This window comes from Cydia strobilella, chromosome 13, assembly GCF_947568885.1.
Source record: "Cydia strobilella chromosome 13, ilCydStro3.1, whole genome shotgun sequence".
Taxonomy (NCBI): domain Eukaryota; kingdom Metazoa; phylum Arthropoda; class Insecta; order Lepidoptera; family Tortricidae; genus Cydia; species Cydia strobilella.
Window position 1 is genome coordinate 5752296 of NC_086053.1, and position 15901 is coordinate 5768196.

At 36.3% G+C, this 15901-nt stretch overlaps 2 protein-coding genes across 2 annotated transcripts; one reads left to right on the top strand and one right to left on the bottom strand.

The window, feature by feature from the left end:
- Positions 1-1683: 1683 nt before the first annotated feature.
- LOC134746554 (uncharacterized) lies at positions 1684-11231 on the top strand. The gene is made up of 6 exons (XM_063680967.1): positions 1684-2125; positions 4809-4960; positions 5667-6203; positions 6603-6715; positions 7518-7661; positions 8441-11231. Exons 1-6 carry the CDS (start codon positions 1939-1941, stop codon positions 8574-8576), a joined length of 1269 nt encoding a protein of 422 aa, XP_063537037.1. The 5' UTR covers positions 1684-1938; the 3' UTR covers positions 8577-11231.
- Positions 11232-11240: 9 nt separating this feature from the next.
- LOC134746553 (uncharacterized) lies at positions 11241-15430 on the bottom strand. Its single transcript, XM_063680966.1, has 2 exons — positions 13974-15430; positions 11241-12394 (listed from the first exon to the last, which is right to left on the bottom strand). The coding sequence occupies exons 1-2, from the start codon at positions 15200-15202 to the stop codon at positions 12157-12159; spliced, it is 1467 nt and encodes a 488-aa protein (XP_063537036.1). The 5' UTR covers positions 15203-15430; the 3' UTR covers positions 11241-12156.
- Between the last annotated feature and the right edge of the window lie 471 nt (positions 15431-15901).

Below are 15901 nucleotides of genomic sequence, written 5' to 3' on the forward strand. Positions count from 1 at the left end.
GAACGCTATAAAGGGTTCGAAACGTCGGGATGTATTATAAATTCAATATCGATATAATCCGTTTTCATAGTTTTATTTCATGAGTAACTATCGCGGTAACCGAAGACAATATTAAATAAATACCTTATTAAAGGGAGAACAAGATTGTAAGATTTATACAAATAATATGTTAAGTTGGTGGAATTTATGTTATTGAAGTATGCAATAGCATGTTTTGTCAATTAAATAAATATATATATATATATAATTAATATTATATTCGAGTAATAACCTCTTAGTGAGTATTATATTCTTTGGTAACAACCAACTTATTACAGCATTATTGTTATCAAAGTGAAAACAACTTTAATGTCATGGAAATAGAGATCATGGTTTTTTAGCAGAATCTCAATATTCTGGTCTATGCCAATGATGGTTGTTACTTTAAAAAAAGAGTTACAATTGCAAATATAGTCGGTCAAGCAAATCTTGTCAGTAAATAAGAACAAAAAAACTATACTCATCCTTTTCTTTTGTAAGACAAAGATAGTATTATTATCTCTGTCTATGTTTGAAATGAGATAGTCCCTTGACAGACTATATTTAATTGATTGACTAAACAATATTTATATAAAAATTAGAATGTACAAAATATAGTTAATATTATTATTTCAGTAGATTTAATTTTATTATAAGTTTGGTATTTCTTATGCAATTTTATTGCCAGCGAGAACTGTTTAACTTTTTAAAAGTCGCGCGGTTTGCTTTGGCGCGAATTTGAAATGTTTTAAAAAGTTAGGCTGAAGTTTTTGGATTATTGATTTTAGGATTCTTCTTGTTAAGTATCGATACATATTAGATTTAGATGAGAATTAAATTATTTTAAGTAATACAACTGAAGTCTTTGATTGGATCTGTTTCAAGATAAACAATTGCATGAGTTTTCCAATGTGATTACTTACTGCATTTGCGATAATTGCTGCAATGCAAGCAAACCCCAAGTTATGAATTAAAATAAAATAGAATAGAGTTAAATTAGGTGAACTTTTCGTCTTTGACTGGTGGAGTACGTAAATATGTCAAAATTTTCGGAATTTTGGGCAGAGATTACCACTGCAACTTAAGCATCCAAGATTATGTATTCCAATCGCTTAATTACCACGCAGCTCGCCTCGAACAAAGCAGTAGGTATGGTATATATGATCTCACATTACGACTTTTGATATAACTATCATGACACGGATAGGTAGATACAGTAACTAGAGGATAGCCTGAAGTGGACCACTCCGTAAGGAATGGAAATATGTGAATGTTACTACAACAAAGTAATAGGTATGGGAACATTCACATATTTCCCAAATAAGACGGCTCCCTTATCCCTATGATAACCGCCTGTAATGTATGTAGGTACCTACAGTCAGCTGCAGTGATCATATATTTTACTCGACGACTGTACCGTTATTACAAATAATGAAAATCAACTAGAAGGAATTTTAGCAGACTATATCTGACATATTTGTGTCGTGTGTGTTCCACCGTATCGTCAAATCTATTGGTCAGATATAGATGAAGTGTCAAACAATTCGTTCTTGTAACCCGAAATAAGGAGGCTTATTTAAAAAAAACTTTAGAATGTATAGTTTTCTAGTTAGTTTACCTATTCTTCGCCACTTACTCAACCGGTCACACCTACTTAGGTGCAAAGATGTCCTAAATTATCCCTCACATTGTCTCAAGTTTATGAGTTTCCGACAGACGCATTAGAAACGAGGGTTCCACAAACAATAGCTCCGCTAAGAAACTTACTAGGAAGCGGGCTGCAAAAAAGGATGCATTTTTTGTCGGGTCTGCAAATCTCATTGTTCGGAGCGGGGGTTGCAGTATAGGGTGCGGTAATGAAACTTTTACCTGCTCATAGACGACATAGACTAGTCGCATTGCGGGCCTAGAGCGGGAAACATGTCGATACCCAAGGCCGATAAGTGGATGAAAGTTGAGTGGAACAGTGGAGGGCAGAGTGTGGTGAACGCGAGGTATTTGCTGAAGAGCCTGCCTAATGGTGAGGAGCTCAAGATTGGGACGGTGGTGACCATCGGGAAACAGGAGAATGGAACTCCGTTGACGGCAACTGTTGTGGCGAGTGCACGTGAGTGTGATTATTAATTGAATTAAGTAGATACTAATTGTTACAATACAATAACCACCATATAAAAGGATAATTTATCAGTGTGCTCAATTCAGTGGGTCGTTGTTTAGATAGGCACTACGCGACGCCCATTGAAGACTAAGCCCAAATCAAATAAATCTTAGTAGATTATTTTACTAAATAAGAAAACAATTACACTAGTATCTAGTAACTAACCTTTTAAACTAAACCAAGCAAGCTTAATGCACTTCGAACCAGAATTAGGTCGCAGTTCAATATTATTTTATGATACACCTACCTATAATATCGCGATTTTTATAAACAATTATTAATAATGTAGAGTGCATAATTTAATAATTAAAAATTACACATACATACTCAAATTTTAGATTAAATTTATTCGACGCGCAAATACCACGTGATTGTACCCTGAAATAGAATTTGCGCGCTAACCGATCAAAGGAACACCGCGCAGCAAATGCACAAAGCGTAGTCATAGATAGAATAGAGGGCTTTCCAACCATATTGTGTTACGAATAATAGAAAGCAGGATTTACAACGGTGGGCCGAGGGTGCCGAAACCGTTAGAAATAGGTAAGTATGTCGGTACTGCGTTAGAATAAGAAAACTTGTTCAAAATAGTTTTGATTAGAAATTAAAATTAATTCTAAATAGAAAAAGATTTTAGTTGGTAGCTAAGTATATTTTGTTCTGTTTTCCTAGAAAATATTTATTTGTTTTACAAGGGTGCAAAGTTATTGTTTAACCGCTCGTGCTAATATTGACAACATTGACACCCCAGACAGCGAAAGATCTCAACATTGAACCACGAGCGTAGCGAGTGGTTCTAAAAACGGAATCTTGAGCGTTGCGAGGGTTTCAACAAATTTTCGCACCGTGTGAACCACAAAAAAATTTCACCACACCAACGCAAGGGAAATACTAACTGTAGAATATCAAACAAAATCAAAACAAATCAATTCAATATGATTGTCATTAAATATTTATCATTCAAAATCATAACTTAAAAGTTAATTCTACCAGCCAACATAAGGAAACAACTCAAAATTAGATCTGATTACTTTGCCTCACATGTGGATAAAATGCAACTTTCTCATCAGTTTTTGTACAATCAAGAGCACCCTTAACCAGGTGGTGTGGTGAAAAAGTATTAAAATCACTTTGTGCTTTTATTTTAACAAAATAAGCTAACCATCGACTTAAGTAAGCAGGCGGCGTTTATAACTCAAGATGACAAGACGCGTTGCTGCGTTGGTATATCAGGCAGGCAGGTATATTACTATTAATAATAATTTTTATGCCTGACTTACACTTTTTGTTTTATGTTTAAGTACATATGAAGAACATGTCTAGTCACTTTTTTTTAGAAAATGAGATTTTAATCTCAAAATATAGAGCCCTCAATGAACTATTAGTTACAACTTCGGTTACCGCTGCAATTATTAATGTAACTCTTTTTTTTCTGACTTTAAAATCACTACTACACGAAAATAATATGGTTAATTACCTACCTCTCAATCAGCGATAACTCAAAATGTTGTCACCGTGACTAGACATGTTCTTTCCGTGTACCCTTCATATTATGTATGAACAGACATAGACGTAGTTTGATTTAGGAAAAAGTAATTTAAAAGATACCTATTATTGCCGTCATGGTTCTCAAAGTTCAAAGAAAGAATATTATTGGTTAATGACAATATGTTACCTACCTGTTACATGTACATATAATATATAACCCGATTTAAAATAATGGTAATATAATACTAACCACACTTCCACGATGTTTAGAATAACAAAACTAAATATGGGTAGGTACCTACTATGTTATAAGTAAGCACCAAGCTTTGCTTACTAATAAAAGTTTACGATACCAAATGGGTCCATGGTCCATATTATAAAACAAAAACATCATTCCTTTCCATAGTTTTTTAGGTATTTTCTGATACCTGCTCAAAGGGCCGAAGCTTGAATGGGCCCAACTCGACAATTGCACCTTTTTCGGGATATGCCTTACCTACGGGCCTATAATTATCTTTGACCATTTTCATTTACAAAACAAACTATTCGTTTCTGTGAAGCCACAAGATCGTGATTCGTGTGCTAACAAAGAAATTATAAGGCCATATCGCAGGCATACTTAGGCGTATGCCGGGGCGCTTGCGGTCGAATGCTTTTAGCGACCCTGCGGCACCCCATCTAAGGCGGATTCGGCACTCGTTGGTGGTTTTAGACGGTAGTCCTCTGGTTAGTCCGTCATCCCTCCTGGTTCCCCCGGACCAGGTGGCATGCGTAAACGCATTTCCCCAACGTTAAAAAAAAAAAAGGCATACTTAGGCGAAAAAATCTAAATTCTAGACAATTCTCGAGAAAACTGCCGTGGTAATTCAAGAGTTAGGTTTTTTAAATATAAAGTCATGTAAGATAATATTAATAAAAATCGCCTTTTAGTATATTCAAATATTCAAATCAATCTATGATCTATCACGGGATCACCCGTCTTTTCAAACTATTACAAGTGAAAAATAGAGGGTAGTATGTTCTTTTTTTGCGCGCAAAATCTGTTGTTTCGGTTAGATGTGTAACGTCAAACAGTTGACATAAGTTAGGTTGCGGTTACGAACTGTTTTGATTTATTTAAAAACTAGATTACTATTCAAATTAGGTGATCGAGAGCTGCTGGAGAAGCCTCCAGCAGAGGAAACACAGGAGAACGCAGGCACGAGCGCCCAAAACGAGCAAGAGCAGGGCGATTATTCCCCGAGTGCGTCTGACTGGGAACCTACGGGCGAGTCCAGCTCGGAGGAATCCGAAGAGGTAAGTTGTAATGAATAACGGCAGACTTGTATATTTATTAGTATTACTTAACAAGTGTTAAGTATCTCTAGTTCATTTTATAAACAATACTCTTCTTAACTAACTTAGCGGTTTCACATACGTATTTTTAGCACACACACACAACATCTCGCGCGAGTGATACGTGTGAAACCGCTAAGTTAGTTAAGTTAATATGTCTCACGATAGTTTAAATTCGAATACTCTTTTTTGTGCAAGTTCGAGATGTGCTAATTGAAATGAAAGAAAATTTTACATGAATGATTTAATAATTTTTACATTAATAATTTTTATATGAATAATTTTATTTCCCACGATGTGCGGAAATATATATTAATATTTTTTTGATGATTTCATTAAGGTATATGAGTTGTTTATGTGTAAGTTTTTTTGATACGTTATGTGTATGACTCGTGCTTATCTGCGATGCAATCTATGTATTGTTGGTATGGCAATGTAGTATATTCTACCGTAGTAGGTACGAGTAGGTATGTACTGGGCCAATCTTGATAAATGATGTGTCAATGTATTTGTCTTCACGTATGGTTCTGGTGACAAAGGCTACATGTTAAATTGACTTTTTTCGAACGACCTATAGTTTAAATATTGCGTACATAATTATAGCCAATAGCAAAATTGGAGATTTGAATTTAATCAATATAAAATTCTAATCACGTTCTACTTTCAGGTGGAAGAAACCAAGAAAATCAAATTAGAGCGTCCGGCACGTCAATATTCCAACAAGAGCAGCAGAAAAGTTCTCACACCAACCCACAGGCCCAAAGCGATCATCCCCAACGGCATGCAGCAGCTCGCCCTACAGAACTCCATGAGGAATCGCAGATCAAACGACATGAGATATTACGGCAACACAGATACAAATAAAAAATACGCCCCTGATTCTAAAGAATCCGTGCCTGAACTCATAACTAGCATGAAATCTATGTTTCAAGAACTATTTACGATATTAAGCAAGATGAAACCTGACTTCAATTTAAACGATATAACCGATTTCCAACAGAGTGCCATCGAAGTCGAAATACCTGAAATTACTCATGATAATTCAGAATATATAAAGAACGAGATGAATTATACGAATGACACACAAGGGGATGGGAGGATGATGGACAGCGAATATTCGGATAGATCGGATGATAACGTGTTAATCACTAATAGATATGAAACTGTTGATAAAAAGAACGCGAAACCTGCGAAGAACGAATGGGTGAGCCAGATCATATTTCTGATTTCTCTTTATATTTGTAGCCGTCACATGGTCTCGTTAAAGCTTAGTGGGAGAGGAAAAGTGACTTCTTTGTACCTAATTGATGACCTAATGATGGCGGTTCATGAACGCCGTCGCTTTATTATTCATTTGTTTATCTGACTACAGGAAGGAAAGTGATGACATGAATGATTCTTATGTAGGTAAATAAGAAAATATGATAGAGGAATTTCTTCATGTAAATAGTCGCATTTGGGTGTGGTTCTGCAAATAAATTATAATTTAATTTAGTACCTTATACCTACCAGGAAACAATGGACCGAGTCAAATTTACTATAATTTGGGCTTGATGTTATTACATTTATATTTATTATTTTATTATGTATTTCCTGATTTAAGGTGCCAATTGGAAGTGGAACAACGTTGATACACAGAGATAAATACAGAAAAGTCAATTGGAAGTCTTATACTGTCGCGACACGGACATTATTGTTGGCAGCATTCTCGCGAAGGTATTTCAAACGATTTTAAACTCTACGATTGTACTTTATCTTACCTGAATATCACCTACCTATATTTTGTTTTTTTATTCCGTAGACTAAAATGACGTTTCATGTGGTACTAAGAAATGTCATGTCTTACACATGAAACGTCATTTAGTGTACGGAATAAAAAACCAGAGCTTAGGTTACGACAATTAAAAATAATTCGCTACTTAGTTATATCCTCAATTACACACCTAAAGCTGATCACAGGTGTCTGACCACTGGTTCCATTACGTATCGATAGTAAATCCCGAAATAGCATATTACATTATTCCTAGGGCTGTAAAGTAAGAAATGTCTCAGATCACATCTAGGGGCACGGTAGTGCCCCTGCCAAGACGAGCAAAGCGAAGCGCAAGGGCACTACCTACCTTTTCTCGAAACGCTTTGTCGTTTTTTTGAACCCTCGTAACTTGGGTTTGGAAATACGCTGACGTGACGGTGAGAAAACACAACTTAAACAAGTAAACCTTACGATTTTACTAGGAGGGCATGCGATAAAATCGTGACTTTTACGATACGCGTCATTGCGATTCCGCACCGTCGGCGTGTTTTAAGCAGCGGTGCGGAGAGCATGCGATAAAAACGGTACGCTTACGGTGCATCACTGTCACTGCGATTCCGTACCGTCACCGTTTTTAGGCAGCGGTGTGGTCGCACCTTTAGTCCCCAAACGTACTTAAAAAATCAAATACGCACTACTTACCGCGTGGGCAACGCAGTGGTGCCAAGATCGTCAGTAATTTAAACTATCAACTTTTATTTTCAGGACACTGGCAACACATTCCCTGACGGGGAAGAAATCACCGGCGTTCACGAACAAACCGGCAAAAATGTGCCTCGACCCGAAAATAGTTTCCGACATCGTGATAGAAATTACAGATAAATTTAAAGTGAAGGATAATTTAGTCAGGTTAGTAAACAATTTACATTTCCATCAATTTACGATCAAGGTACTCTAAGAATTAGAAATACTAAGGTACACCTTGGCCAATATGGCTAGTAATTTTTTAGATACTTAATATAACATTACCTACATATGCCATATGTTATACTTTTTTCATCACACTCGCTCAGTAAATGTGAAATTGCACGCAGGCTTAGCGGGAACTATAGAAAGAGTTTTCCCTAGGGAGTCATGAAGTTTCTAGTATTATAATTAACAGTTTTTTTGTTTTTATACTTCATTTTTGTGTCGCAAGTGAGATGAAAAACATTGTGTGTAACTCGGGGCGTAATCATATTGCAAACTCGAGTCTATAAATCGCTCCGGCAAGCCGTCGCGATTTAACTATACTCTCGTTTGCAATATTTAACTTACGCCCCATGTTGCACAAAGGTATTACTTTAATAACATCTTTATCACGACGATATATCTACCTATACATACCATATTTCACTATTTCGCTGAGACTACATGACTCTTATTGTAATGTAAATAAAGCCTAATTTCACACCTCTGATCTGGTAAAGTACCTACAGTACAGTCAGCAAATTTGTGCTGCAAAAATACCTATCGGTGTCGCGAAGTGTATCTAACCCAAATCGAATTTTATTTTGCGCCGTCAATGCTACGAGATGTGATTGTGAGATATTATATTTTGACTTACTTACTTCTAATAATCTTTTAGAATTCAAAATTGGCACGAGTGCAATGAATTTGTATTCATGGATTGTTATTTTGTATTTCAGGAGCATTATAACAACGAAATGCGCGGACGAGTGTAAGATGTATAAAATGCAAAAGAACAAACACAATGCATCTGATAAAAAGAAAAGTAAGAATCAGGAAAATATACCACCGGCAGCCAATAATACTGCTAGTTAGGTTTATTTAATATTGATAATTTTATTTTTGAACTTGAAGGGGCAATCTGCATCGAAAACCTACTTCAATACTTGTTTGGGATTATTTCCAATAGTTACCACCAAGCTGTTACCAAATAAAATAATATAAAATATCACCTGTTCCCAGTAGTAAAAACTGAGAAAAAAATCTAGGCATTTTTATTATTTTTGAACACTGACAAAATTTTGGTAGTAACTAAAAAAAAATTATAAATATAAATAAAAAAATATCAAAAGTCAGTTGTTACCACTGGTACCAATCTGGTGGTAACTAGTGGGTATAATCCCTCGTTTGGGGACAGTTAAAGATGCAAAGTGTGTAAGCTCAGACGGCGTTAACTAATCTGACTTAAAAATTAAAGTTTTTTTAAAAGACGCCCTTGGCAGCATGATGTAATAGGTAACGCGAAGATTTAACCAAAGCAGTTTAATAACATAATCATTAGATGGAATTGTATATGTGGACAATGTTACCCCGTGGGGTTAAAGTAGTATTCGGAAGTACATTGGGCGCCCATGAGTAAAGATTGTGTGTTTGCAACCTTACATAGGTAAAACTTGGCAAGTGTCTTTTTGTCTAATGAAATGTACACGGGGCTACTGCGGAAGTCGATAATGGAATCTTATCTTAGTATTCGTAATTCGAAAATCGGTGTCTCTTTTTTGTCACTTATATTATAACGCCCTCCCTCCAAAGTTTTGTTCATTGTTTGTTTGTTTTTGACAAAATGTAACGAAGTTATTTAAAGTAGGTATGAGAATGAGATGAAGTTGTATTTTTTTAACCGACTTCAAAAAGGAGGAGGTTATCAATTCGAACGTATTTTTATTTTTTACCCGCCTTACAAATTTCAAAAGGTAAACAATTCGTTTTTTTTTTTGTATGTATGTTACCCCAGAATTCCGTCATTTTTGAACCGATTTGGAAAATTATTTTTTTGTTTGAATGTAGTGTCCCTAGTTGGTCCCGTTTTTGTTAAACCCAGTTCTGACGATGGGATCCATAACTAAGGAATCCAGAGATCTCTTCAAATCTTATAGGCATACATATAACGATTTTAGTATTTTCGTCAACAAACCAAGCATTTTCATCCAAAACAGTGTCATTTGATGAAGTGACTAGAACGGGACTCTTTAACAACGCATATTTCACTTTTGGCGGGTTGTCCTCTTCAATATGTTTGTTATTAAGCAAGTAAGTTCTGAAGGAACATTTTGAGTTAAGGTCTAGTTCTGACGATGGGTTCCATGAGGTAGAACTCCTCAAATCTTAAAGGCTAGATTCAGATCTTGAAACTTGAAACGTACCCAAAGCGCAAAAAATGTTTAATGATATGACAGTTTGACCAGACAGGAACGAGTCTTGCAGAATGATGCATCAGCATCACTCTGAAACAAGAAAAACTTAAAATGGAAAAATAATATTAATCTTAAAAAAAAGTAACTTAAATAGTAAGTAAATAAATAGTAAATAAATACAAAAAATAATCTTAGAAAAAAGTTAAACCGACTTCAAAAAGGATAAAAATATCATCCCGTTTTATAAGCGCCTGCAACTGATACGTTTGAATTCGGTGCAAAGCCAAATTAAATACTGGTTCTTTTTTTTCTCATCGAACTACACGTCCAGGGTTGGCATTCTAGCTGACGGCGTGTAGACGCTTTTAAGTTTTGGTTTGGCATCGACTTCAAACGTATCAGTTGCTAGCGCATAATTATAAAACGGGATGATATTTTATTTTATCCTTTTTGAAGTCGGTTTAACTTTTTTCTAAGATTATTTTTTGTATTTATAGCTAAAAAGAAAAAGACACAATGTCAGAAACAAGACAATGTAAAGAATTTAGAGCCACGAGGGACAGAGATATTGAACGTAAAACAAATTCCAGTTTTCGAAGTCCGCAGTAGACTCAGGGCTTATATTATAGAAACTACGTCAAAATATATAACATGAACTTGTGTTTTATCAATGTAAACTGCCAAATGTCCCATATAGCCGCCTTAGCAGTACCACAATCATGTACAGTCAGCTGCAGAGAAAAAGTACCCCCACTGCATAGAAGTTTATATGCAAAAGTGCTAAGCTAATAGTATTGCTGACTGTACACAGCCAATACGAAGACGTTACTTCCTCAACGAAAAACAGTTGTTCAGTTTTTGTGACATGTAACGTATTTATATGAATTAGCATTTTAACTTTTTGCTATAAGACGATTCACACACTGACATCTCGATTTACCACAGTCAGCGAAACGTCAATAGAGGCTCGCGCCGACGCTTAACACTTTTGCACCAGGCGATTGGCAAGTCGCAGTGTCAATGTGTTAATCCTTATAAATCCTGTGTTTAATTTTTAGTAGCAAGTTGATCGAACAATGAATTATGTTATTGCGTATTTTAAAATGACATTTTATAATGCCGTGATTTGATAAATATGTATAATTGATGTTAAAAAAAAAACTACATTGTATTTCAACTGTTTATTTTACGAATATACCACGTGCGGGTATATCTTACTTTACAGTACATATGGTGCTACTTTACCGCACAAGTGCGATAATTAGCACATTACGTCACTATGTCGAAAATTTTAAGGGCGGTATGTACTGTAAAACGTACGATACATGTGCGAATAGGTAATACGCAACTCGCAACTCGTGTCGATTTAAAACACTCCCTTCGGTTGTTATTTATCGCCACTCGTTGCGAATTTCCTAGTTTTCGCAATCAAAAAAGTATCAATAGATTTAAGGTTTTGTGATTCCCACAATTGTTAAGTATCGAATAAATGAATATAAAATTTGCAGCAGAAAATCTTTCTTTAGCACATTAATAAAATCAATAGATATCAAATATGACAGTAAGTTTTCTCAGTTGCCTTTTTCATAAGAGTGACATTGCAAACTATTATATTGGCTATGTTCGAATAGACACGCGTTAGGGGGCCTAGCCAAGATAACAAACGTACATCGAAAAGTAAAAATGTAGTAAAATATGTATGACAGAAGGTAATAGCTACGAAAAGTCACGTGACTATTCCCATACATACTCTTAGTTTCGATTGGAGTTTTCTATAGACTATATTGTCATTTTGGCTAGGCCCCCTGGCACCAGTCAAAAAATCAGTCGCAGCGCATGCGATGGTAAATAAGAAAGTTTTCCTCGAATTTCGTATGTTAATTCTGTAATAATTAAAACCTTTTCAATAACATAGCTTGGCAAAACCATTGGAGTTCAGATAGCCAATACCGGCGTTAAGTATAGGTGCGCCTCTTCCTATGTTCCTATGTTTTACACTCACTTAAAACAGGTCTCATTATTTAAAAATTGTATATAAACTGACCCATTGTCATTTCTATTGGGTTGATACCAGAGCACTGAGCATACATATTAGATGGCCACTGTCAATTTGATTGTCTATTGTCAAATTGCATACAAAAAGTACCATATCGTCAAGAGCGCCACCTACACCATCAAGCTAACCAACCAAACCATCAAATTCCATATTAACGAAGGTACTATCGTCGAAAGCGCCATCTAGGATTAGCTTTCCCCATTATCTAATTTCCTTGCTGGAAAATACCGAGCGGAGATAGCACTAGATCGATATTAGTACTTGCTATAATGGCCCTCATAAGCATCATGTCATCAGGCGTGAACCGCCAGCCGCTCAGCTGTCCCAAGCTCTGCAGTTTGGGACAACACTCCATGAGTAGTTCCACGGTGTCCCGTGTTAGGCGAGGTGCGTTCGGGAACCAAATGCCTTCGAGGTTGTCGAATTTGTAGCGGCGGAGCATTCTGGAAATTAAAATTTTTTTTTTTCATAAAAATGCATCGGATAGTTAAAATTTAAAATTCTTTTTAAGTTTCTAACAAACATAATGTGTTTGAAACGCATGAGGACGAACGAATTTTAAGAAAATTGTGTTGTTGAGCGTTTATGAATAGCAAAGATAGATATAACTCCGTAATAGATGGATACAGTCTAAGGAAAAAACGTGCCTCGAAAATCAAGAAAATTTGATTCTCGTTCAGAGGGCGCTACTAGCTTTGGCCTAATGTCGTATAGATGGCGTTGACGGTTTCGTTTGTTATTTAACAATTTTAACGCATATCAGTGAAAGAACATGGGTCAAAATCATAAAAATAATTTATGCAAATAAAAAAAATCATTTATCCATATTTAAATACATTTTATCGTATTTTTATAAATCTTCATTTTTAGTTTTAGTGTGTCGACAGATGGCAGTGAATTTACTGGGGTTACAAAATTTACTATGACAGTACCGCTCTAGTATAAGTTACTCTATGTGAATAGTAACATTCACCACAGGCCTTTCAGGTCTTTTCTTTCTCTCTTCTATAATAATATTGGAAATTACGAGAAAAAACTAGTCTAAATCATGTTGGTTCTGTTTAGGTTTCGTTTTTATGGGTCGTTATAACACTATTCATCTTATTCGATCAATCTTTTTACTTTTACATTATACTTACATGTTTGAAAAAGCTAGAGTCAGACCAAGCTAACTCTGCAGCGAATTTGATAGCATAGACTGAGGAAGTGTTATTTTAAACGTCGTAATTTCATAGACATTTGACGTTTATGCTCTGCGCTATCAAATTCGCTGCAGAGTTAGCTTGGTCTGAATCTAAAACTACATTCTTATTTAAATCTTCGAAGTAACTCTGTCTTATCTTGTCACAAATAAACCACTGAGTATACCTACTTTAATGAAAATTGTCAAGTAGAAAGCTTAATAAGCTCTAGGTTTGACCATGTTAGGTTTGTTTGAACTACTTTGAACAGACAGAATGAAGCCCACGTGGGTACTGGGCAGTGCAGCTGGCATATACATAGTATATACAAGTAGTTATAGACGCGCCACCGATAAGAGAAAGAATATTCATATACAATTTGGGCAGCATAGGATTTTTCTCTTTCACTCATAAATTTCGGTATATCGCCATCGCCTCTTACCTATGATGCCACCCGGTCGGTGATGAGGACAAAGCATGGCACTATTTTCTCTTTCCTCTTATAGGAATCGCAATAAGACTATCTTTCTCTATCAAAGAGTGTCAGGCCCTTGGCAGCTGGCATACATTTTGGATTGACTTGTCTTTGGATCACTTATTTGTCACGTCATTGGACAGCAAACTTTCCCTGGTAATTCATTAATGAAATTACGCGACTCTACTTCAAAGAACGATTTGTCTCGTGCCGTAATTGCACGTCATTGGCCCATTGGGCCTGCGTAGGCAGATTGGGATCGTAAATAACTTCATCTTGTAGTCCCAACCGATTCTCAGGACTAAAACAACAATCGTATATCTATTTATATCTAAAACGAACGAAACGTAAATGCATTATACTCACCGGGACATATCGTTGTCATCCAGCTTAATTTCGTCGGCTATTATGATTTTCTTCAGCTTCGGGCTGCCACACATTAAATATTTGAGACACGAAGACGATAAGTTTCCTTGAACTATTTCTATATGCTCTAGTTTCGTAAATGGAACTTCTTCTTCGTGCGTCGCGGTCTGTATTTGATAGAACTCCAAACTTTCCAAGTTCCTACACGTTTCTGCTATCCTAGTAAAGTTAAATGATCCCAGCGAACCAGATAACATTAGTGTAACAATCTTATAGCCGATTTTGTCGAGTAGCTGATGCAGCTCATGGCACTGGAATTTGTTAAGCTTAATTTTGTTAATGTCTCTAAACTCTTTGATCAACGCAAGCACGCCTGAATCGGGCTCTTCAAGGTAAATAGTTTCTAGATTTGGACATAAAGCTACTATCGCTTTCATGGTCCTCATGTTCGTCTGAGCATCATGGATGTACTGTAACTTTGTTTTGAAATCGGGCGGGCAATCGTTATTGTAGATGTAGTAAAGAGATTTCCCGACGAATGAGTAACTGCCAAGATTTGTAAGGTTAGGTAACCGTCGTATCAACAACGCCACGTCTGTGTGATCGATGTTTTCTTCGCCATACATTCCTATGTTGACCACAGTTAAGCTTCGAGTCAGCTCCGGATTTCCAGACAACATCGCGTCTATGCCGATTTCTGTGATGTCCGTTTCACCAGACACGTCTAAGAGTTTCAGCTGTTTGTTATGTTCGCCGATGAATTTTAGTACTTCATCGTTGGCGATGTAAGGGATATGGAGAACTGTTAGGTTTGTAAGATTCTTGATCAGATGATACATGAGAGTCAGATGGTCTTCTTTAACCCATACTCCTTTTAGATTGAGAGTTGTTAGATGATGCCCTTGTTCAACAATCAGCTCGAGGACTTTCCTGTAGTAGGGGCATGGGAACATGCCTGTAGCAAGAGTCTTCACATTCTCTCTAAGCAGTAACTTCATTGTGTAATATCTTATAGAGGGGTCGAGGTATTCGGAGTTTAGTATTAAGTTCATGAGATCTTGAAATATGTCACTAGTAGCCCCCATTTGCTCGTAATACGACGAGACCATCGCGAAGAGCATGGCCACATCTTCGTCGGCGGTGACTCTGGACAGGGCGTGGATGAGTTGCCTTGCTACTAAAGACAGTGTAGTTTCTTGAAGGGGAGGCACTGGGCACTTTGGGGACATTTTCACAACACTTTTATCACTTTTTTGTACTATCTTTTGAGCATCGCAGAGTTCCGCGTCGGTGTCGGGGCGGGAGAGAAGTGATCCTCGTAAGCTATTTAGCGCATGCGTTCTGGCACGGCGCCAACGCACCGTTTATAATTCAAACACACACAAACACGCATATTTATAGAAACTTTTATGAGTGAAGGTGTTTACAATACGTCCAGTGGTTATGTCCGAATTATCTGATGCTGAAGTAAAGAGTTATATCTGTATTGAACCAAAAAATATGTAATATAGTGTGTTGGGTGGGTTTATTGTAAAAGCGGCACTTTTTTTCCTCTCTTCTTCCTTTATTTATAGCGATATTTGATATCTCTAATCAAATTACTGCCTACTCAAAACACGCATTATGGGGTAAACAATCCGATGAATCAGAAGCTAAAAAAATTTTCAGTATGTTTTGCGCCAATAGATTGTTTACATCTGGTTTACATGATCGATACTTAACGCATCTAGGAATCTAGGTTATCTATGATTGAGCCAGTGCCAGTTTTGTGTTAAATAGACCTATATCTGTGGAACAGATCATTAAGCTGACTGACTATTTCAAAATTTTCATTTATTAAGGTTTTGTTTTCAGATTTCAATTAGAACGTTACAAATTCATACTAATAATATAAATGCCAATGAAACTCTGTCTGTCAGTTTGTTACC